Below are 23,957 nucleotides of genomic sequence, written 5' to 3'. Positions count from 1 at the left end.
TTTGCAATGTCATAAACTGTACAGCACAAGCGGAGAATAAGTCAAAGAAAATTGGAATCATTATGAATGCTGCTAAACGTTTTTGGGGTCTTCGTGATTTCACAGCTGAGGCCGTGCAAGAATTCCTGTCGGTTAATGTACCGCCATCACAGGCCCCTGAGCCTGTGTAGGGATGTATTTTGTATTATAAACTGGGTGGTTAGAGCCCTAAATGCCCTAAATGTGATATATCAGACCGTATACCACGGGTATGACAAAACATGTATTTGTACTGCTCTAATTACGTTGATAACCAGTTTGTAATAGCAATAAGGCACCTCTGGGGTTTATGGTATATGGCCAATATACCACGGCTAAGGGCTGTGTCCAGACACTCCGTATATATTAGCCATATACCACACCCCCTCGCGCCTTATTGCTTAAGTGGACATTGATTGCAGAAGCGCGATGGGTTTTCTTAGTTTACGTGTTTTCTTTTCTATGATGACGTTTTCCCCATTTCCCGCAATGTTTTTTAGTTTTCTTATTCAATCCCCCGACCAGCTGGTGGCGGTAAAGCACCAGTAACGTTGGATGCCAACCGCCGTTAAACCTCATCGAAGAAGAGCTACACACAGCGGAGCAGAGAGAGCGAGGTCGTTCCTGCGGAGGTAGTTATAACAAAATACCAAGTTGCCGAGAAATCGAAATGCTTATATTTTTTAAAGACTATTACATGTACCTACCTAGTTTAGTGAAATAAAATGTTATGGTTAATGTTCCCTCTTATCTTGTCGCTGTCTCATGGATCGTGCCAGCCAGCCAATCATCGTTGGTTGGTTGGTTGGCTAGCTACAGTAACGTTAGCTAGCTAACTTTTCACGTTTAGCACAGCATGAGTTAGCTAAGGTAACTCGGCTAAACCAAGTTGGCTAGCTAGCTTATTTGTTGAAGCTATGTGGCTACATGTGGTTAGATTTTTGTTGTTGTTGAAACCCTTAAAACGTTTATTTGGTCCATAATTTAGTATATTTGAAAGTTAACATCAGCATTAACATCAGCTAGCTAAGGTACTGAAGAGAGCTGATTGTGTTTTCCGAACTAACGTAACGTTAGTCCCATTATCTTACCTGACAGTAAACTAGGCTAGCTAAGGTTAGTTAAGCTAGCTAACAAGCTCTTGGCTTTACCACAAGTAACACATACTACACAGGTAACGTTAGCTAGTTCGATACAAACGTGTGCAAAGATATTTGTGATGGTGGCCTGGATGGACTCTTGATAAGTTAGGTAACTAGTTTGACACGCTTGTGTAAACACGTTTAAATTAGGTTGGCTAACGTTATCTACTTGGCATTTTACTTTATAGTCATCTTTGATTTAGCTATCTAACGTTAAAGTGAAGGGGTTGGAACCGACATTTTCCAATCGTTTCGTTCTGACCAGAACTACGTTTCGTTCCGTTCCACTGTTCCGACCAGCAAAATAAAGTTCTTAACCGGTTCGATCCCCCTAAAGTACCTGTGAATATTATTTGTTTAACCTGTGAAATTAACCGTTTTTTGCTCATTAATAAAGCAATCAGTGCGAAGATGGCAGGCAAGCTAGTTTACATGCCTGATGGACAAACAAGTGTATCCTATGGCGCAAGATGCGACTGAATTTTTGCGGGTCGGGAGATGTCGAGAGAGGGTTAAGGAGGCTTGAAGTGCTGGACATCTTGTTATGACATGATTATCCGAATAATGTCCACAGAATTATACATAGGAGGAGCGACTTCTATGAAGGAACTTGGAATTTCTTTTGAGCTAGCTAGCTAAAAAGCGTGTGTGCAAAGCGGCACCAGAAATGACCCTCCTGTTGTGTTCGTTTCATGTTAATTAATTCCCAGTCCAAAATGACCGCCCCATTATAGCTGATTATAAATCCATAATACATATATTATCACCTAATGTTGTTAGATCTTTTTATCAACTTAAGTTCTTGTGAACATTACACGTTTTGAACTTCTATTTGCTATTTATGGCCTGTAGGCCTCATTGACTAGTTTGAGTAAAAAAATGCATAATGTATTGATTATTTGGACTATAACAAATACTCAGATTAAACATATTGTTATTTATCATAGACTACTTTGTGTCAAAGTTTAACAAGGACTCTTCTCACCAGTGTCATGATCAAAGATATGATCAAGAGCCTCACATACAGTATAACATTTGGTCATTGTGCTGCCACAGAATGAATTGTGAGCAAGGCCTCAAAAAAACATTATATACCAGGAGAAAGTTCTATATATTATTGAAACAATGTAAATGTTTGTGAGAATGACAACAGGTGTGGTTCCCGTGGGTGAAAGATTCTATTGGGGAAAAGTTCCTGTGGGGGTTGCCATGGAAGCCAAGAAGGGGAGTGAGGTGTGTGTGCTCAAAGTCTGGGAGAGGAAGTGTGTCCATCTGATGAATGGGCATGTGCCTGCACTCAATTGTATACTCTAATTGTAGTCTCACCCATTCATTTCTAATGACCTGGAACACCACAGGTGTACAAAGTTAAATAAAACACCCAAACTAATGAAAATCATCGAAATGTATTTGTGTTCAGATGCCCTGTGTGGACAAAGTCATGGAACCTAAAGACAATCAGATTAAATGAACTACATTTTTCAGCGAGAACTTGTAAATCGGTCCAATTCGACCGGAACACAGCAGGAGGGTTAAAAATACAATTTTGTAGTTAATAAATACAATGTGAAACGTGATAACTAGGCCTACAGTATCCTTGCCGTAGCAGAGAGAACAGTCCATGACTAGGGTGGCTGGAGTTTGACAATTTTTAGGGCCTTCCTCTGACAAGCTTTCTCTGGATGGCAGGATGCTTGGCCCCAGCGATGTACTGGACCGTACGCACTACCCTCTGTAGTGCCTTGCGGTCGGAGGCCGAGCAGTTGCCATATCAGGCAGTGACGCGTCCAGTCAGGATGCTCTCTGGTGCAGCTGTAGAATCTTTTGAGGATCTGAGGACCCATGCCAAATCTTTTCAGTTTCCTGAGGAGGAATTGGCTTTGTCGTGCCCTCTTCATGGCTGTCTTAGTGTGTTTGGACCATGATCGTTTGTTGGGGATGTGGACACCAAGGAACCTGAAGCTCTAAACAAATGCTTTGCTGTTTTTCTGGCTGCACTTTTTGACATGACTGTAAGTTAGCCGTAGTTGGCTAGCTAGCAAGCAAAGGATAAGAACGTTGCCAGCCAGTATGGCAATGGAACAGTTAGAACGAACGACTGGGAATAGATACAGAACAAAAAGACTGAACGACTGGGTCGCGCCTCTGGCAACAATTGATAGAATGATCAGCCGGGCTGGGTAGCAGCCCTAGATTTGCCGGGACTACATCTTGTGGAAGGATGAAATAGTATGAATAAATTAACCAAATAATGATTTACATAAACGTCATTTTGATTATGTTGGTAACCCGAGGTGTATAAAAGTGATAATGCCCTCGAAGCCGGTGAAGATATATTGTTTCTGAGTGACAGTGAGTGCTTTGAATAGGCGTTTTTATGTGGGACTAGAAAAAAATGCCTGGAACGTAATATAAAGTTATTAACAGGTTCCCATGCATTTACAATAACGGTTCTGCTCCGGAACAGTATGGATCACAACTGTTTAGGCTAGCTAAATCAATGACAACTGCGAAGTAACGTTAGCAGGGGTTGGAACCGGTTCAGGGAACAAAACCGGGAAATAACGACATTGGTTTTCGGTTATGTTCTTTGAACCATTCCAACCCCTGCTCACATTACTTTACACCTGTCATTAGAGCTAGCTTGAGCAAACAGTTGTTGTTACTAGCTATTTACCTGCAGCAAGAGAATGCTTTCTATCCAGGACAGTCAACCTAAACCAGAAACTTAAACGTTTGCCCAAATGCTGGCAGATGGCGATATTGAGTCGTTTCCTCTTATTGTCCAAAGGGATTGCAACAGTCTGTTTACCCTTGGTCTCAACGCTGTGTGCAATGTCAGGAAGTAACATTAGCCACCATAGCATGGTGGTGGAAAATGGTATTTTCATAAAGTATGCACATTTTCCCAGTTTTTAAATCACATTAAGGAAATCGACCCTTCTGACCTTTGGACTACTGTAATATGCTAACTCTCGGCTAAACCAGTTAGTTAACTAGCTACTAGCCCTTCTAAAGTACCCAACTAGCTAACACTACTGCAGTCTTTGTGAATCATTGAAGCTTTGTACCACCACACTAAAGCTAAGTCCAAAATTAAACCATCATATTTTCACGTGAATGACAACCACTTGAGCCAACCTATAACTCGAGAATCCACAGGAATGATTGACAGTTGCCTTCTTTGCTATCTGCTATGACTGTATGCCTGGCCTTGGGTGCTCGAGAGCTAGCCTAGCTAGCTACATGACAGATATTTGGACCTACCTACTTTGACCCCATCAACCAGTTAGGTAGCAAACAGGGCAACTGTCAATCATTCCTGCAGCTTCTCAAGTCCTAGTTTGGCTGAAGTGGGCGACTTGTCATGCATGTCAAAACATAATATATGCCATTTAGCAGACGCTTTTAACCAAAGTGACTTAGTTATTTTACTTATGGTTGGTCCCAGGAATTGAACCCACTACCCCGTGTTACAAGCACCATGCTCTATCAACTGAGCTACCAAGGACTACAAAAGAAACATGGTTTTTACTGTTTAAAATTTTCAATGAAGTCCTCGTTTGCAACACCCCCTACTGAGTTCCAAACTGCCTCTAGAAACAACGTCAGCACAATAACTGTTTGTCGAGGGCTTCATGAAATGTGTTTCCATGGCCAAGCAGCTGCACGCACACAAGCCTAAGATCACCATGCGCAATCAATGCCAAGCGTCGGCTGGAGTGGTGTAAAGCTCACTGCCATTGGACTCTGGAGCAGTGGAAACACGTTCTCTGGAGTGATGAATCACGCTTCACCATCTGGCAGTCTGACGGACGTCTGGATTTGGCAGATGCCAGGAGAATGCTACCTGCCTGAATGCATAGTGCCAAATGTAAAGTTTGGTGGAGGAGGAATAATGGTGTGGGGATGTTTTTCATGGTTCGGGCAAGGCCCCTTAATTCCAGTGAAGGGAAATCGTAACGCTACAGCATACAATGACATTCTAGACGATTCTGTGCTTCCAACTTTGTGGCAACAGTTTGAGGAAGGCCCTTTCCTGTTTTCAGAATGACAATTCCCCCGTACACAAAGCAAGGTCCATACTAAAATGGTTTGTCGAGATTGGTATGGAAGAACTTGGCTGGCCTGCACAGAGCCGCAACCTCATGGAACACCTTTGGGATGAATTGGAACGCCGACTGTGAGCCAGGCCTAATCGCCCAACATCAGTGCCCGACCTCACGAATACTCTTGTGGCTGAATGGAAGCAAATCCCTGCAGCAATGTTCCAACATGTAGTGGAAAGCCTTCCCAGAAGAGTAGAGGCTGTTATAGCAGCAAAGGGGTGACCAGCTCCATATTAATGCCCATCATTTTGGAATGAGATGTTCGACGAGCAGGTATCCATGTACTTTTGGCCATGTAGTGTTAGCTAGCAACTTCAGAAAACCTTTTTTTTTTTTTTTTTTTTTACTTATGCAATAAAAAAAAGTGATGTAGTTTTTTGGGCTCCCAAGTGGTGCAGCGGTCTAAGGCACTGCTTCTCAGTGCTCACTACAGACTCTGGTTCGATTCCAAGCTGTGTCACAACCGACCGTGAATGGGAGTCCAATAGGGCAACGTGCAATTGTCCCAGCGTTGTCAGGGTTTGCCTGGGGTAGGCCGTCATTGTAAATTAGAATTTGTTCTTAACTGACTTGCCTAGTTAAATAAAGGTATAAAAATAAATTGTGAGTAGGCGTGCTTGAAGTGTTTGCATGTCTTGGACATTAGAGGCGATGTATTTTTCTGTACAGTTTTCACTCCATGATGATGCACACACTACCCCTCGCTGGTTCAGAGTAATGCTGCCATCAGCATTGGGTGCACAAAGTTGATTTCCACACCATTTAACTGCTCTGTCACAGTATAATTGACCAGCATCTCTCATAGCACTGCAAACACGGCTTCCATGACTCATTGGGCACCAGTCTTTCCTTTTAACGACCTCCTTATTCATTGCCCAACTGAATGTCCGGCGGATAATTGAATTACCCTGACCTAGCATCGGCAATACAAAAATCAAGGGCCTTGTCGGTGCTTGGAGCTCTTAGCCAAACGGCAGAATCTTTCCACTTGCCTCCCTCTTCCTGCAACCTCAAGGGTCCCTGTTGCTCAGCCATGCAGAATGTGCTGAGGCTGACTGGACATTTGAGTTACTGTACGGTGACTGAAAGAGGACAATTGTCTTTAACCCCTCTTCTCTTGGCCCCTTATTTTAGAAAGAGAGAGGTTCAGCACTTTGAAAGGGTTGTAGTGAAAGTTAAAAGCAAATAAAAGAGTCTGAAAGTGTTTGCAAGGGTATAGGCCTATGTGAAAACAGCACAATTACAAGGCGGGTGAAAAGTAGAATACATCTGCGTTTGGTTTGGACTTGAAGTTAATTATGATAGTGTAGGCCTATAGTTCTTTCAAGAGGATATACAGGTTGCTTAATTGCAACCCCCCCCCCCCCCCCTTCAATGCATCTCTCAGGTAACCATGGCAATGACGGGCCAGAGTTCCTGCTCCTCGATGAGTAATCACACCAAGGAACGTGTGACCATGGCCAAGGTGACCCTGGAGAACTTCTACAGCAACCTCATCGCTCAACATGAGGAGAGAGAGATGAGGTAGGCCTCCTACTACACACGCATCCATCTGGGCTCAGCCAACGGGCAGTGCCTTCCACTGACATATTGTTTACAACTCCTCTGTTCTCTATTGCTACATTCTTCTTATGCGTTATGTCATTCAAGGTGGGTGTTGCAAACTTTGGTATTTGTGCCTTACATTGCCTTGTAAAAGTATTCATCCCTCTTGGTGTTTTACCTATTTTGTTGCATTGCAACCTGTAATTTAAATTGATTTTTATTTGGATTTCATGTAATGGACATGCACACAATAGTCCAAATTGATGAAGTGAAATTACAAAAAATAACTTGTTTCAAAAAAATTAAAAACAGAAAAGTGGTGCGTGCATATGTATTCACCCCCTTTGCTATGAAGCCCCTAAATAAGATCTGGTGCAACCAATTACCTCCAGAAGTTAAATAAAGTCCACCTGTGTGCAATATAAGTGTCACATGATCTGTCACATGATCTCAGTGTATATATACACCTGTTCTGAAAGGCCCCAGAGTCTGCAACACCACTAAGCAAGGGGCACCACCAAGCAAGCGGCTCGATGAAGACGAAGGAGCTCTCCAAACCCGTCAGGAACAAATTTGTGGGGAAGTACAGATCAGGGTTGTGTTCTAAAAAAAATATCTGAAACTTTTAAAATCAGGGACTGGGAAACTGGTCAGAATTGAAGGAATGATGGATGGCGCTAAATGCAGGGAAATTCTTGAGGGAAACCTGTTTCAGTCTTCAAGAGATTTGAGACTGGGACGGAAGTTCACCTTCCAGCAGGACAATGACCCTAAGCATAGTGCTAAAGCAACACTTGAGTGGTTTAGGGGGAAACATTTAAATGTCTTGGAATGGCCTAGTCAAAGCAAAGACCTCAATCCAATTGAAAATCTGTGGTATGACTTAAAGATTGCTGTACACTAGCAGAGCCCATCCAACTTGTAGGAGCTGGAGCAGTTTTGCCTTGAACAATGGGCAAAAATCCCAGTGGCTGGATGTGCCAAGCTTATAGAGACATAACCCAAGAGACTTGCAGCTGTAATTGCTGCAAACGGTGGCTCTTCAAAGTATTGACTTTGGGGGGGTGAATAGTTATGCACGCTCAAGTTCTGTTTTTTTTTGTCATTTCTTGTTTGTTAAAAAATATTTTTAATCTTCAAAGTGGTAGGCATGTTGTGTAAATCAAATGATACAATCCCCCCAAAAAATCAAATTAAATTCCAGGTTGTAAGGCAACAAAATAGGAAAAATGTCAAGGAGGGTGAATACTTTCGCAAGCCACTTGGCTGACGATTAGGCTAAGAAACCTCTACGCAGACGATACCATTCTGTATACTTCTGGCCCTTCTTTGGACACTGTGTTAACAACCCTCCAGACGAGCTTCAATGCCGTACAACTCTCCTTCCGTGGCCTCCAACTGCTCTTAAATACAAGTAAAACTAAATGCATGCTCTTCAACCGATCGCTGCACGCACCTGCTCTCCCGTCCAGCATCACTACTCTGGACGGTTCTGACTTAGAATATGTGGACAACTACAAATACCTAGGTGTCTGGTTAGACTGTAAACTCTTTCCAGACTCACATCAAACATCTCCAATCCAAAGTTAAATCTAGAATTGGCTTCCTATTTCGCAACAAAGCATCCTTCACTCATGCTGCCAAACATACCTTCGTAAAACTGACCATCCTACCGATCCTCGACTTCGGCGATGTCATTTACAAAATAGCCTCCAATACCCTACTCAATAAATTGGATGCAGTCTATCACAGTGCCATCCGTATACTACCCACCACTGCAACCTGTACGCTCTCGTTGGCTGGCCCTCGCTTCATACTCGTCGCCAATCTCACTGGCTCCAGGTCATCTACAAGACCCTGCTAGGTAAAGTTCCCCCTTATCTCAGCTCGCTGGTCACCATAGCAGCACCCACCTGTAGCACAAGCTCCAGCAGGTATATATCTCTGGTCACCCCCAAAGCCAATTCCTCCTTCGGCCGCCTCTCCTTCCAGTTCTCTGCTGCCAATGACTGACTGGAACGAACTACAAAAATCTCTAAAACTGGAAACACTTATCTCCCTCACTAGCTTTAAGCACCAGCTGTCAGAGCAGCTCACAAATTACTGCACCTGTACATAGCCCATCTATAATTTAGCCCAAACAACTACCTCTTCCCCTACTGTATTTATTTATTTATTTTGCTCCTTTGCACCCCATTATTTCTATTTCTACTTTGCACTTTCTTCCACTACAAATCTACCATTCCAGTGTTTTACTTGCTATATTGTATTTACTTTGCCACCATGGCCTTTTTTGCCTTTACCTCATCTCACCTCGTTTGCTCACATTGTGTGTATATAGACCTATTTTTCTACTGTATTATTGACTGTATGTTTGTTTTACTCAATGTGTAACTCTGTTGTTGTATGTGTCGAACTGCTTTGCTTTATCTTGGCCAGGTCGCAATTGTAAATTGCCTACCTGGTTAAATAAAGGTGAAATAAATAAAAAATGGTGGACACTGCATAAATTCTGCAGAAGACTTTAACACATTCTTACTAGCTTTTCCCTCGCCAGGTTTTCTATATTGGGCCAATAACATCAACCTGTCTGTCTTGCTTAGTAGGCCTGTATGCTCTTAATAAGGATCCAACCCTTTTTTCCCCTATTTTTGCCAAAAGTGACATACCCAAATCTAACTGCCTGTAGCTCAGGACCTGACGCATGGATATGCATTTTCTTGATACCATTTGAAAGGAACCACTTTGAAGTTTGTGGAAATGTGAAATTAACGTAGGAGAATATAACACATTAGATCTGGTAAAAGATAATACAAAGAGAAAAACATGTTTTTTTAATCTCTGACATGCAAGAGAAAGTCCGTAATGTGTTATTCCTGACCAGGCGCAATTTAGATTTTTCCATATAAATGTCATTCATCAGTAGAACAACAAGGTGTCTGTCTGTTCAACCACGGGTCACATAATGATGGTAAAGAAATAACGTTTTAAATATTTTTTTTATCCATTTTAGATTTCAATATCCAACCGTGCTGGTTTGAAGAGGAAACTGGTAAATGGTGAATATGACACACAAAATGGCACCTGTCCAACCCCTACTTCCCTGTTAAAAACACTGGAGAACAAAGGCAAACGCGGTTGTCTAATATGGAAGTCCCTGTGTCGCATTCATTTTCCCACAATGTAATAAAGCGTAGCAATACTGAAAACAAAAACAAGCATTCTTATTGGAGTAAACATAGTTTCAAATCAAACTTTATTTGTCACATGCACCGAATACAACAGGTGTAGACCTTACTGTTAAATTCTTACTTACAAGCCCTTAACCAACAATGCAGTTCAAGAAACAGTTAAGAAAATATTTACCAAATAAACTAAAGTAAAGAAAAATCTAAAAGTAACAATAACGAGGCTATATGCAGGGGGTACCGAGTCAATGTCCGGGGGTACAGGTTAGTCAAGGTAATTTGTACATGTAGGTAGGGGTAAAGTGACTGCTTAGATGATAAACAGCCAGTAGCAGCAGTGTTAAAACAAATGGGGGTGTTTATGTAAGTTGTCCGGGTGGCCATTTGATTAATTGTCAGCAGTCTTATGGCTTGGGGGTAGAAGCTGTTAACTTCTCTAGGGTAGGGGGCAGTATTTTGATGTCCGGATGAAAGGCGTGCCCAAATTAAACTGCCTGCTACTCAGAAGGTAGGATATGCATATTATTAGTAGATTTGGATAGAAAACACTCTGAAGTTTCTAAAACTGTTTGAATGATGTCTGTGAGTATAAGAGAACTCATATGGCAGGCAAAACCCTGAGAAAAATCCAACCAGGAAGTTGAAAATCTGAGGCTTGTAGTTTTAATTGATTCCCTATTCAAACTACAGTGACTTAGGGGTCATTTTGCAGTTCCTAAGGCTTCCACTAGATGTCAACAGTCTTTAGAACGTTGTTACAGGCTTTTACTGTGACCTGGAAGGGAATGACAGTCATTTCAACCAGGTGTCTGGCTGAGTGCCATTAGATCATTCATGCACATGGCCGTCAGCGCGAGGTGCTTTCTTTTTCCTTTCTGAAGACAAAGGATTTGTCCGGTTGGAATATTATCGAAGATGTATGATAAAAACATCCTAAAGATTGATGCTATACGTCGTTTGACATGTTTCTACAAACTGTAGTATAACTTTTTGGACTTTTCGTCTCAACAAAATGCGCGAGCATGGCACATTTGGATAACTCGACTGAACGCGCGAACAAAACGGAGGTATTTGGACATAAATATGGAGTTTAGCAAACAAAACGAACATTTCTTGTGGGAGTCCTGGGAGTGCATTCCGATGAAGATCAGCAAAGGTAAGTGAAGATTTATAATACTATTTCAGACTTTTTTTTTACTCCAGAACTTGGCGGGTAACTTTAGCTTGCTTTGATGGCTGAGCTCTGTACTCAGAATATTGAACAATGTGCTTTCGCCGTAAAGCTATTTTGAAATCTGACACAGCGGTTGCATTAAGGAGAAGTGTATCTATAATTCTTTCAATAACTGTTGTAATGTTTATCAACGTTTATGATGAGTATTTTTGTAAATTGATGTGCTCATTCACCGGACATTTGAGGCAATACATTTTCTGAACATCACGCGCCAATGTAAAATGGGGTTTTTGGATATAAATATGAACTTGATCGAGCAAAACATGCATGTATTGTGTAACATGAAGTCCTATGAGTGCCATCTGATGAAGATCATCAAAGGTTAGTGATTAATTTTAGCTGTATTTCTGGTTTTTGTGACGCTTCTCCTTGCTTGGAAAATGGCTGTGTGGTTTTTCTTGTTTACGTGCTGTCCTAACATAATCTAATATTATGCTTTCGCCGTAAAGCCTTTTTGAAATCGGACAATGTGGTTGGATTAATGAGAATCTTATCTTTATTAAAATGTGATATAATAGTTGTATTTTTGAGAAATTTGAATTATGAGATTTTTGTTTTGAATTTGGCGCCCTGCTATTTCACTGGCAGTTGCCATACCAGGCGATGATGCAACCGGTCAGGATGCTCTTGATGGGGCAGCTGTAGAACCTTTTGAGGATCTGAGGACCCATGCCAAATCTTTTCAGTCTCCTGAGGGGGAAAAGGTGTTGTCGTGCCCTCTTCACGACTGTCTTGGTGTGTTTGGACCATGATAGTTTGTTGATGTGGACACCTTTTATCCACACGTTACGACCTTATTCTAAAATTGATTAAAAATATATATTAAAAAGCTCAATCCACACACAGTAAAAACAGGTTTTTAGAAATGTTTGCAAATGTATTAAATACAGTACCAGTCAAGTTTGGACACATACTCATTCCAGGGTTTTTCTTTATTTTTCCTATTTTCTACATTGTTGAGTAATAGTGAAGACATGAACTATGAAATCATGTATTTACCAAAAAAGTGTTAAATAAATCAAAATATATTTTATATTTGAGATTCTTCAAAGTAGCCACCCTTTGCCTTGATGACAACGTTGCACACTTGGCATTCTCTCAACCAGCTTCAGGTGGAATACTTTTCCAATAGTCTTGAAGGAATTACTGCATATGCTTAGCACTTGTTGCCTGCTTTTCCTTCATTCTGCAGTCCAACTCATCCCAAACCATCTCAATTGAGTTGAGGTTGGGTGATTTGTGGAGGCCAGGTCATCTGATGCAGCACTCTCCTTCTTGGTCAAAGAGCCCTTACACAGCCTGGAGGTGTGTTTGGTCATTGTCCTGTTGAAAATCAAATGATTGTCCCACTTAGCGCAAACCAGATGGGATGGCGTATCGCTGCAGAATGTTGTGATAGTCATGCTGGTTAATAACCTGTTGGGGATCTTATCCCGGTATAGGGATTCATTGTCAAGAGACCATGGCGGGAAATTCAAAACTGCAAGAATCTAATAATTTCAATTTCTCAAACAATCAACTATTTCTCACAATTTGAAAGATAAACATCTCCTAAATCCAACCACATTGTCCGATTTCAAAGAGGCTTTACGGCGAAAGCATAAAGTTAGGTTATGTTAGGAGAGTACATTGAAAATAGCTGTGTGTAATGTTTTGTCAATTCAAAGACAGGCGTCACCAAAAGCGGATAACCAGCTAGAATTATGCACCAACCTTTGACAATCTTCCTCAGATGACACTCCTAAGACATTATGTTACACAATACATGCATTTTTTGTTCCATCAAGTTCATATTTGTATCCAAAAACAGCATTTTACCGAAGCGGTGAAAATCAGATTTTTTTTTTCTCTCAAATGCTTCCGGTGAACAACGTTACAAATCACAAAATTACTATTCGATAACATTGGTAAATTATAATATTGTCATTCAAATATTCATAGTTTAACATTTCGTAAATGCTACTGCATTGCCAGATTTCAAAATAACTTTACTGGGAAATCACAATTTGCAATAAACCGGGTGCTGTGCTAAGAACAATAGGCTAGGCTATACAGGTTAGCACCATCTTGTAACCATGTAATATCAAAATTACTATTGTCAATATTCCCTTACCTTTGATTATCTTCATTCATTGGCACTTCCAGGAATCCCAGGTTCACTACAAATGTGGTTTCTTTCAACAAAGTTCATAATTGATGTCCAAATAACTCCAAGTTGTTAGCGCTTCGGTAGGCTACTAAAAAGTAGCGCGGGGGGGGGGGGAGTCACGGCAAAAAGTAAAAAAAATAATCTATTTACGTTTGTTCAAACATGTCAAACGTTGTTTAGCATCAATCTTTAGAGCCATTTTTAACGTGAAACATCAGTAATGTTTCAACCCGACCTCTCCTGTGTCTTGAAAAACTTATTTGAAAAATGTATCGCATCACATGATTACTCAGGTGCAGCCAATAATGAAGTGACGACATCCCAGGGAGGTCAACTTCTCTTCCTTGTCATCCGGTCTCTGTTCATCATAGACGCTTCAAACAACTTTATAAAGATCGTTGACATCTAGTGGAAGCCGTAGGAAGTGCGAAATGAATCCTTTCTCACTGTGGTATCTAATAACAATGGAAAAAAAAAAATTGTACAGCCACAAAATTATTATTTTTTCTCAGGTTTTTGCCTGCCATATGAGTTTTGTTATACTTACAGACACCATTCAAACAGTTTTAGAAAATTCAGAATGTTTTCTATCCAAATCTGGTAATAATATGCATATCCTAGCTTCTGAGTTGGTGTAGGAGGCAGTTAAAAATGGGCACATATTTTTTTCAAAATTCTCAATACTGCCCCCTAGCCCCAACAGTGTTCCTTGAATTCTAAATCAGTGTCACCAGCAAAGCACCATCACACTTTCTCCATGCTTCACGGTGGGAACCACACATGCGGAGATCATACGTTCACCAACTGTGCATCTCACAAAGACACGGGTGTTGGAACCAAAAATCTCAAAATTGGACTCATCAGACCAATGAACAGATTTCCCCCGGTCCAATGTCCATTGCTCATGTTTCTTGGCCCAAGCAAGTCTCTTCTTATTGGTGTCCTTTAGTAGTGGTTTCTTTGCAGCAATTCGACCATGAAGGCCTGATTCATGCAGTCTCCTCTGAACAGTTCATATTGACATGTCTGTTACTTGAACTCTGAAGCATTTATTTGGGCTGCAATATCTGAGGCTGGTAACTAATGAACTTATCCTGCAGCAGACGTAACTCTGGGTCTTCCTTTCCTGTGGCGGTTCTCATGAGAGACAGTTTCATCATAGCGCTTGATGGTTTTTGCGACTGGATTTGAAGATAAGTTGAAAATTATTGACATTTTCCGGATTGACTGACCATGTCTTAAAGTAATGGACTGTCATTTCTCTTTGCTTATTTGAGCTGTTCTTGCCATAAATAAAAAATATTAACTTTTAATTAAAGTCAGTTACGATGGCGGCCTACCCCGGCCAAACCCTAACCCGGACGACGCTGGGCCAATTGTGCACCGCCCTATGGGACTCTCAATGACAGCTGGTTGTGGTACAGCCTGGAATCGAACCAGCGTCTTGCCTCTTGCACTGAGATGCAGTGCCTTAGACCGCTGCGCCACTCGGGAGCCCATAAAAATATTGACTTAGCCCTATTTGCATAAAGACTATATTCTGTATACCAACTCTACCTTGTCTCAACACAACTGATTATCTCAAATACATTAAGAAGGGAAGAAATTCTACAAATGAACTTTATCAGCTGATGTCACAATGTGCTGTACAGAAACCCAGCCTAAAACCCCAAACATCAAGCAATGCAGGTGTAGAAACACGGTGCCTAGAAAAAACTTCCTAGAAAGGCCAGAACCTAGGAAGAAACTAGAGGAACCAGGCTATGAGGGGTGGCCAGTCCTCTTCTGGCTGTGCCGGGTGGAGATTATAACAGAACATGGCCAATGTGTTCAAATGTTCATAGATGACCAGCAGGGTCTAATAATAATAATAATAATAATCACAGTAGTTGTAGTTTGTGCAACAGGTCAGCACCTCAGGAGTAAATGTCAGTTGGCTTTTCATAGCCGATCATTGAGAGTGTCTTTACCGCTCCTGCTGTGTCTAGAGAGTTGAAAACAGCAGGTCTGGGGCAGGTAGCACCCGTCTGGTGAACAGGACAGGGTTCCATAGTCGCAGGCAGAACATTTGAAACTGGAGCAGCAGCACGACCAGGTGGACTGGGGTCAGTAAGGAGATATCAGGCCAGGTAGTCCTGAGGCATGGTCCTAGGGCTCAGGTCCTCCAAAGGAGAGAATTAGAGAGAGCATACTTAAATTCACACAGGACACCAGATAAGACAGGAGAAATACTCCAGATATAACAGACTGACCCTAGCCCCTCGACACAAACTATTGCAGCATAAATACTGGAGGCTGAGACAGGAGGGGTCGGGAGACACTGTGGCCCCATCCGACGATACCCCCAGACAGGGCCAAACAGGCAGGATATAACCCTTTCACTCCATTGTCATGATCAGTGGTTTCAAGTTTGTATCTGTAATTTATTTTGACAACCTGATCATAGCGAAACAGAAAATACTTCTGCAGTTCCTGCTGTGTAAACACATTCCAAATAGGCTCGTGCCTGATCAAGTTGGGTAGCTGATGTTCGAGCTTAAATAGCCAAATTGATTAGTCACAGGAATCTGGACTAATAAAGCCAATGCAATGGGCTGTTATACAAAAGGTTGGCCTACCACATGGATGGGCATTCATAAAATTCCATTGCAGGCCGACCTTAGTAAGCACGAGAGTCTTTTTTTGGTCCTGTCTGGAAGTCATTTATGGGGGTTTGTCAAACGGTAGGCATGCCACATACAGTGCTTTCTGGAAAGTATTCAGCCACTTTGTCCACATTTTGTTACGTTACAGCCATATTCTAAAATGTATAAAAATGTCCTCATCAATCTACACACACTACCCCATAATGACAAAACGAAAACAAGTTTTTAGATTTTTTTTTCAAATTCATAAAAAAATTTAAATACCTTATTTACATAAGTATTCAGACCCTTTGCTATGAGACTTGAAATTAAGCTCAGGTGCATCCTGTTTCCATTGATCGTCCTTGATGAGTCCACCTATGGTAAATTAAATTGTTTGGACATGATTTGGAAAGGTGCACACCTGTCTATATAAGGTCCCACAGTTGACATCGCATGTCAGAGCAAAAACCAAGCCATGAGGTCGAAGCAATTGTCCGTAGAGCTCCGAGGCACAGATCTGTGGAAGGGTACCAAAACATTTCTGCAGCATTGAAGGTTCCCAAGAACACAGTGGCCTCCATCATTCTTAAATGGAAGACATTTGGAACCACCAAGACTCTTGCTAGAGCTGGCTGCCCTGCCAAACTGAACAATCGGGGGAGAAGGGCCTTGGTCAGTGAGGTGACCAGGAATCCAATGGTCACTCTGACAGCTCCGGAGTTCCTCTGTGGAGGTGGGACAACCATCCAGAAGGACAACCATCTCTGCAGCACTCCACCAATCAGGCGTTTATGGTAGTGGCCAGACAGAAGCCACTCCTCAGTAAAAGGCACATGACAGCTCGCTTGGAGTTTGCCAAAAGGCACGTAAATGACTCTGACCTTGAGAAACAAGATTCTCCAGTCTGATGAAACCAAGATTGAACTCTAGCCAGAATGTCATGTGTGGCGGAAACCTGGCACCATCCCTACCATGAAGCATGGTGGTGGCGGCATGCTGTGGGGATGTTTTTCAACGGCAGGGACTGGGAGACTAGTCAGGATCGAGGGAAAGATGAACGGAGCAATATTTTCTACTTGCAGGCTGCAATGTTATTTAATGGCTTTATGTATGCTATTTTTACATAGTTGGCAATTGAAATTACCTCTTTTTTTTCTTTTTGTAGGTTTTATTTTTATTTCGATTTGGATAGAATTTTGATTAACCACATGAGAATAATTTTGAGATATAAAGACGTTATTATAAACAAAATGAATCTGTTCCACGAAAATGTGAATATGAAAACCCTAACTGGCACACAGATCGGTAGAAATTGTAAATGAAATTGTCCTTTCACCTGAGAAAGTTCATCCAACATTGCGCTTAAAGCATCGACAAGCTCAACGCATATAGTTTAATTTTTATTAAAACAGGTGTGTCTGTTTGGAAAATTACACGTTTTAAAAATGTTGAACAATCAATTGGTCGAAAGAAGAGGTTAATTTTGGTCGACGAAAAAAAAAAAAGATGGACAACCATAATTCAAAACATTTTTCCATTTCTGTTCCAGGCAGCAGAAGTTGGAAAAAGTGATGGATCAAGAGGGCTTGGCTGATGAAGAGGTGACGTTGAAGACTGACACAGACACAACCTTTTTGACACGTGCAGTTGTGCGCACTAACCATTGCCTCCTCTACCTGTGCAGAAGCGTATCCGGCGCTCCCAGCACGCCAGGAAAGAGACTGAGTTCCTGCGTCTCAAACGAACCCGCCTGGGGCTGGAGGACTTCGAGTCCCTCAAGGTGATTGGCCGAGGAGCTTTCGGAGAGGTAGGCATCACCCCTTTTCTTAAAAACACCTCTCTTACGTAGCCTTGCAGACTTTCAGCTTATTATTCAATAAATGATTGACATGTTTTGGTCCCAAGGTGCGTCTGGTGCAGAAGAAGGACACAGGCCACGTGTACGCTATGAAGATCCTCCGCAAGGCCGACATGCTGGAGAAGGAGCAGGTGAGGAGGAGGAAAGGGTAGGAGGGTATGTTGATGGCCAATACATAATGGCCAGTCATGTTCATTCTCACAAATCCAAAGCAGTGTTTTGGATACAAAAGTAGTACCTGCCATGCAATCTATAAATGTAAACTCAGCAAAAAAATAAACGTCCTCTCACTGTTAACTGTTTATTTTCAGCAAACTTAACATGTTAATATTTCTATGAACATAACAAGATTCAACAACTGAGACGTAAACTGAACAAGTTCCACAGACATGTGACTAACAGAAATGGAATGTGTCCCTAAACAAAGTGGGGATCAAAATCAAAAGTAACAGTCAGTATCTGGTGTTGCCACCCGCTGCATTAAATACTGCATTGCATCTCCTCCTCATGGACTGCACCAGATTTGCCAGTTCTTGCTGTGAGATGTTACCCCACTCTTCCACCAAGGCACCTGCAAGTTCCCGGACATTTCTGGGGGGGAATGGCCCTGGCCCTAGCCCTCACCCTCCGATCCAACAGGTCCCAGACGTGCTCAATGGAATTGAGATCTGGGCTCTTCGCTGGCCATTGCAGAACACTGACATTCCTGTCTTGCGGAAATCACTCACGAGCAGAACGAGCAGTATGGCTGGTGGCATTGTCATGCTGGAGGGTCATGTCAGGATGAGCCTGCAGGAAGGGTAACACATGAGGGAGGAGGATGTCTTCCCTATAACGCACAGCGTTAACCTCTTACATCTAGACGTTCCGCTAGCGGAACACCTGCTCCAATATCCAATGATAGGCGTGGCGCGAATGACAAATTCCTCAAAAATACAAAAACTTCAATTTTTCAAACATATGACTATTTCACAGCATTTTAAAGACAAGACTCTCCTTTATCTAACCACACTGTCCGATTTCAAAAAGGCTTTACAGCGAAAGCAAAACATTAGATTATGTCAGCAGAGTACCAAGCCAGAAATAATCAGACACCCATTTTTCAAGCTAGCATATAATGTCACAAAAACCCAGAAGACAGCTAAATGCAGTACTAACCTTTGATGATCTTCATCAGATGACACACCTAGGACATTATGTTATACAATAGATGCATGTTTTGTTCAATCAAGTTCATATTTATATCAAAAAACAGCTTTTTACATTAGCATGTGACGTTCAGAACTAGCATACCCCCCGCAAACTTCCGGGGAATTTGCTAACAATTTACTAAATTACTCACGATAAACGTTCACAAAAAGCATAACAATTATTTTAAGAATTATAGATACAGAACTCCTCTATGCACTCGATATGTCCGATTTTAAAATAGCTTTTTGGTGAAAGCACATTTTGCAATATTCTAAGTACATAGCCCAGACATCACGGGCTAGCTATTTAGACACCCGGCAAGTTTAGCACTCACCAATATCAGATTTACTGTTATAAAAGTTTGATTACCTTTTGTTGTCTTCGTCAGAATGTACTCCCAGGACTGCTACTTCAATAACAAATGTTGGTTTGGTCCAAAATAATCCATCGTTATATCCGAATAGCGGCGTTTTGTTCGTGCGTCCCAGACACTATCCGAAATGGTAAATCAGGGTCGTGCGCATGGCGCAATTCGTGACAAAAAAAATCGAAATATTCCGTACTTCGAAGCATGTCAACCGCTGTTTAAAATCTATTTTTATGCCATTTTTCTCGTAAAAAAGCGATAATATTCCGACCGGGAATTATAGAGGAAAGAAAACAAAGCTTTCGGTCGACGCGGGCACGAGCCTGAGTCTCACAGTACTGTAACCAGCCACTACCCAAACGCGCTACTTTGTTTCAGCCAGAGCCTGCAAAGCCACGATTCAGCGTTTTGCCGCCTTCTGAGAGCCTATGGCAGCCGTAGGAAGTGTCACGGGACAGCTAAGATCCTCACTCTTCAATAAACAGAGACAAGAAGAACGACACCTTGTCAGACAGGCCACTTCCTGCATGAAATCTTCAGGTTTTTGCCTGCCATATGAGTTCTGTTATACTCACAGACACCATTCAAACAGTTTTAGAAACTTTAGGGTGTTTTCTATCCAAAGCCAATAATTATATGCATATTCTAGTTACTGGGCAGGAGTAGTAACCAGATTAAATCGGGTAAGTTTTTTATCCAGCCGTGAAAATACTGCCCCCTAGCCATAACAGGTTAAGATTGCCTGCAATGACAACAAGCTCAGTCCGATGATGCTGTGACACACCGCCCCAGACCATGGCGGACCCTCCACCTCCAAATCGATCCCGCTCCAGAGTACAGGCCTCGGCGTAATGCTCATTCCTTTGACGATAAACGCAATCCGACCATCACCCCTGGTGAGACAAAACCGCAACTCGTCAGTTAAGAGCACCTTTTTTGCCAGTCCTGTCTGGTCCAGCGATGGTGGGTTTGTGCCCGTAGGCGACGTTGTTGCCGGTGATGTCTGGTGAGGGCCTGCCTTACAACAGGCCTACAAGCCCTCAGTCCAGCCTCTCTCAGCCTATTGCGGACAGTCTGAGCACTGATGGAAGGATTGTGCATTCCTGTTGTAACTCGGGCAGTTATTGTTGCCATCCTGTGCCAGGTGTGATGTTCAGATGTACCGATCCTGTGCAGGTGTTGTTACACGTGGTCTGCCACTGTGAGGAAGATCAGCTCTCCGTTCTGTCTCCCTGTAGCGCTGTCTTAGGCGTCTCACAGTACGGACATTGCAATTTATTGCCCTGGCCACATCTGCCGTCCTCATGCCTCCTTGCAGCATGCCTAAGGCACGTTCACGCAGATGAGCAAGGACCCTGGGCATCTTTCTTTTGGTGTTTTTCAGAATCAGTAGAAATTCCTCTTTAGTGTCCTACATTTTCATAACTGTGACCTGAATTGCCTACCGTCTGTAAGCTGTTAGTGTCTTAACGACCGTTCCACAGGTGCATATTCATTAATTGTTTATGGTTCATTGAACAAGCATGGGAAACGGTGTTTAAACCCTTTACAATGAAGATCTGTGAAATTATTTGGATTTTTACGAATTATCTTTTAAAGACAGGGTCCTGAGAAAGGGACGTTTCTTTTTTTGTTGAGTTTATGTATCATGCCATTTGTGTGTATTTCTAGGTGGGCCACATCCGTGCTGAGAGGGACATCCTGGTAGAGGCTGACAGTCTGTGGGTGGTTAAGATGTTCTACAGCTTCCAGGACAAGATGAACCTCTACCTCATCATGGAGTTCCTGCCTGGCGGTATTATCCCCCTCACCCTAAGCTGAACCCCAAACAGTCTCCTACACTACAGGGACAGTCATTGTCCAGTTGGAAGCTAGATCAGCTACTCTTGCAGGTGTATGTAGACAGAGTAGAAGTGCTGATCAAGTATTGGGTCCCTCCTGTAAATAATATCATGTTCATTATGGTCTAGAAGGCTAAATTGATCCTAGATCAGTACTTCTACTCTGAGACGCTTGATACAGCCGTCAGAACGTTGCAGAAAAACATAGAAATGTGCTGCGTAATGATTGTTTATTCTTAATGTTCTATCTGCAAAGCCACCGAACAAACAACTTCTGTCTCGCTGAATATGCCTCAAAGTCCATTGGGACTGTACATGTTGTAACCAGACACTGCCCCCTACAGGTGACATGATGACCCTGCTGATGAAGAAGGATACTCTGACAGAGGAGGCCACTCAGTTCTACATCGCTGAGACAGTGCTAGCCATCGACTCCATCCACCAGTTGGGCTTCATTCACAGAGACATCAAACCTGACAACCTGCTACTGGACTCCAGAGTGAGTTTGAGCATGTACTCAAGAGACACAAACATGAGCTCAGACTGGTGGTTTCGATATGTTATTCTGTTTGAATTTACAAGGCACCAAAATGAAGAAAATGGGCTAAACTTTTGTAATACACAGCACGGTGTGCACTAATGAATATAAGCCTGTGCTGATTGTGTTTTTGCTTGATTGTTTCAGGGCCATGTGAAGCTGTCTGACTTTGGTCTGTGCACAGGTCTGAAGAGGGCGCATCGTACCGAGTTCTACAAGAACCTGAACCATAGCCTCCCCAGTGACTTCAGTAAGCAAAGTCAGGCATCCCTAATCAATCCATTACTTTACATACTAACACCCTGTATTGATGTTAAAGCCACAATTTGGACTTTTTCTCAGACCTTGTAGTCCTTGAGATTTGGAAGCATATTTTTGGAGCTACACATTGTTTACAAAGACCCAAATGACAACCAAAACACAAACAATGGAGTCATATTTGGGTTATGGTGGGGGTAAAACTGATGTACAAAGCTCATAAGGCATTTATACACTATTATTAATTAGAAATACCATTGAACAGTTGGAAATGTCCCAGATATTGTGCCTTTAATGTTTCTCTACTAACCAGGTAATGATTTGAAATGTGCTTGTACAAGAATACAAATGAATAACTTAAAATTGTTTGTTTTTAGGTTTGCTTCATGTTATGAGTTGTTGCATGTACCAATCTTCAAATTCCCTAATTGGGATTCTTTTTTAAATTTAGAATCTCTGCATTAGTGCTTCTGCTAACTGACTAAAATGTAAATCAACAGATCCTAAATGGCTATTTGTTTCTTAACCTCTCTTGGGTATGTGGGACAGCCAGTGAAATAGCAGGGCGGCAAATTTAAAACAACAAAAATCTCATTCAAATTTCTCAAACATACAACTATTATATCCCATTTTAAAGATACACTTCTCGTTAATCCAACCACATTGTCCGATTTCAAAAAGGCTTTACGGCCTTTTTCCTCGATAAAGTTCATATTTATATCCAAAAACCCCATTTTACATTGGCGTGTAATGTTCAGAAATGTTTTGCCTCCCAAAGCTTCCCAAGCCATACAGATACCTGCCATTTTGGAGTCAACAGAAATGACAAAAATTACATTATAAATATTCAGTTACCTTTGATCTTCATCCAAATGCACTCCCAGGAATCCCAGTTCCACATTAAATGTTTGTTTTGTTCGATAAAGTACATCATTTATGTCCAAATACCTCCTTTTTGTTCGCGGTGTTTAGTCCACTACTCTAAATACAGGAAGCGAGCGCAAAATGTCACAACGAAAAGTCAAAAAAAGTTATATTTACGTTCGTAGAAACATGTCAAACAATGTATAGCATCAATCTTTAGGATGTTTTTATCATAAATCTTCAGTAATATTCCAACCGGACAATTCCAATGTCTTCAAAAAAGAAAAGGAACACAGCTAACTCTCACATGAGCGCGCACCTCTGAGCTCATGTCATTTTCTCACTCATCTACTTCTAGGAGCTCTTGTTCTCGCCCTATTCACAGTAGAAGCATGAAACAACGTTCTAAAGACTGTTGACATCTAGTGGAAGCCTTAGGAAGTGCAAAATGAACCCTTAGTCACTGTATAGGCAATCACTTGAAAAACTACAACCTCAGATTTCCACACTTCCTGGTTGGATTCTTCTCAGGTTTTTGCCTGCCATATGAATTCTGTTATACTCACAGACATCATTCAAACAGTTTTAGAAACTTCTGAGTGTTTTCTATCCAAATCTACTAATAATATGCATATCCTACCTTCTGAGCCTGAGTAGCAGGCGGTTTACTACTGGCATGCCTTTCATCCGGACGTCAAAATACTGCCCCCTACCCTAGAGAAGATAACGAAGAGTCTGAAAGGGTTTAATAAGATACTTTGCTTAACCTGCAAGTGAGGTTATGGGGTTCAGCAAGTATTACGTACTTGTGTAATTTTATACAACTGTTTATTTTTCTTTACAGCATTCAATAACATGAACTCAAAGAGGAAAGCAGAGACATGGAAGAGGAACCGGAGACAGCTGGTGAGAAAATGAAGCTAGATGGGAGGGAAAAATACAGTGTATTCTACAAGTAGACATGGGCCGTGTTCGAGAGCATCCTTTTTGGACGGACTAATCCACATATAAAATTTAGTTATTTAGGA

The 23,957-nt window shown here is 41.8% G+C and overlaps 1 protein-coding gene across 3 annotated transcripts in view; it reads left to right on the top strand.

Moving 5' to 3' along the window:
• Positions 1-556: 556 nt before the first annotated feature.
• LOC106566940 (serine/threonine-protein kinase 38) overlaps positions 557-23,957 on the top strand; it is a 28,018-nt gene continuing 4,617 nt past the window's right edge. The window contains exons 1-9 of one of the 3 annotated variants that reach the window (XM_014135603.3): positions 557-650; positions 6,657-6,793; positions 17,562-17,613; positions 17,697-17,819; positions 17,918-18,001; positions 21,100-21,223; positions 21,614-21,768; positions 21,955-22,057; positions 23,774-23,835. In XM_014135603.3, coding sequence (XP_013991078.1) covers positions 6,663-6,793; positions 17,562-17,613; positions 17,697-17,819; positions 17,918-18,001; positions 21,100-21,223; positions 21,614-21,768; positions 21,955-22,057; positions 23,774-23,835 — 834 coding nt within the window. In that variant the 5' untranslated portion in view covers positions 557-650; positions 6,657-6,662. Of the gene's footprint in view, positions 651-6,656; positions 6,794-9,827; positions 9,874-17,561; positions 17,614-17,696; positions 17,820-17,917; positions 18,002-21,099; positions 21,224-21,613; positions 21,769-21,954; positions 22,067-23,773; positions 23,836-23,957 lie in introns of those variants that run through there. The other 2 variants (XM_014135602.3, XM_014135604.3) reach the window with 2 other exon arrangements.

The sequence above is a fragment of the Salmo salar genome, chromosome 13 (assembly GCF_965601325.2).
Source record: "Salmo salar chromosome 13, fSalSal1, whole genome shotgun sequence".
Classification (NCBI taxonomy): domain Eukaryota; kingdom Metazoa; phylum Chordata; class Actinopteri; order Salmoniformes; family Salmonidae; genus Salmo; species Salmo salar.
This window is presented reverse-complemented; position numbering and strand designations above follow the sequence as displayed.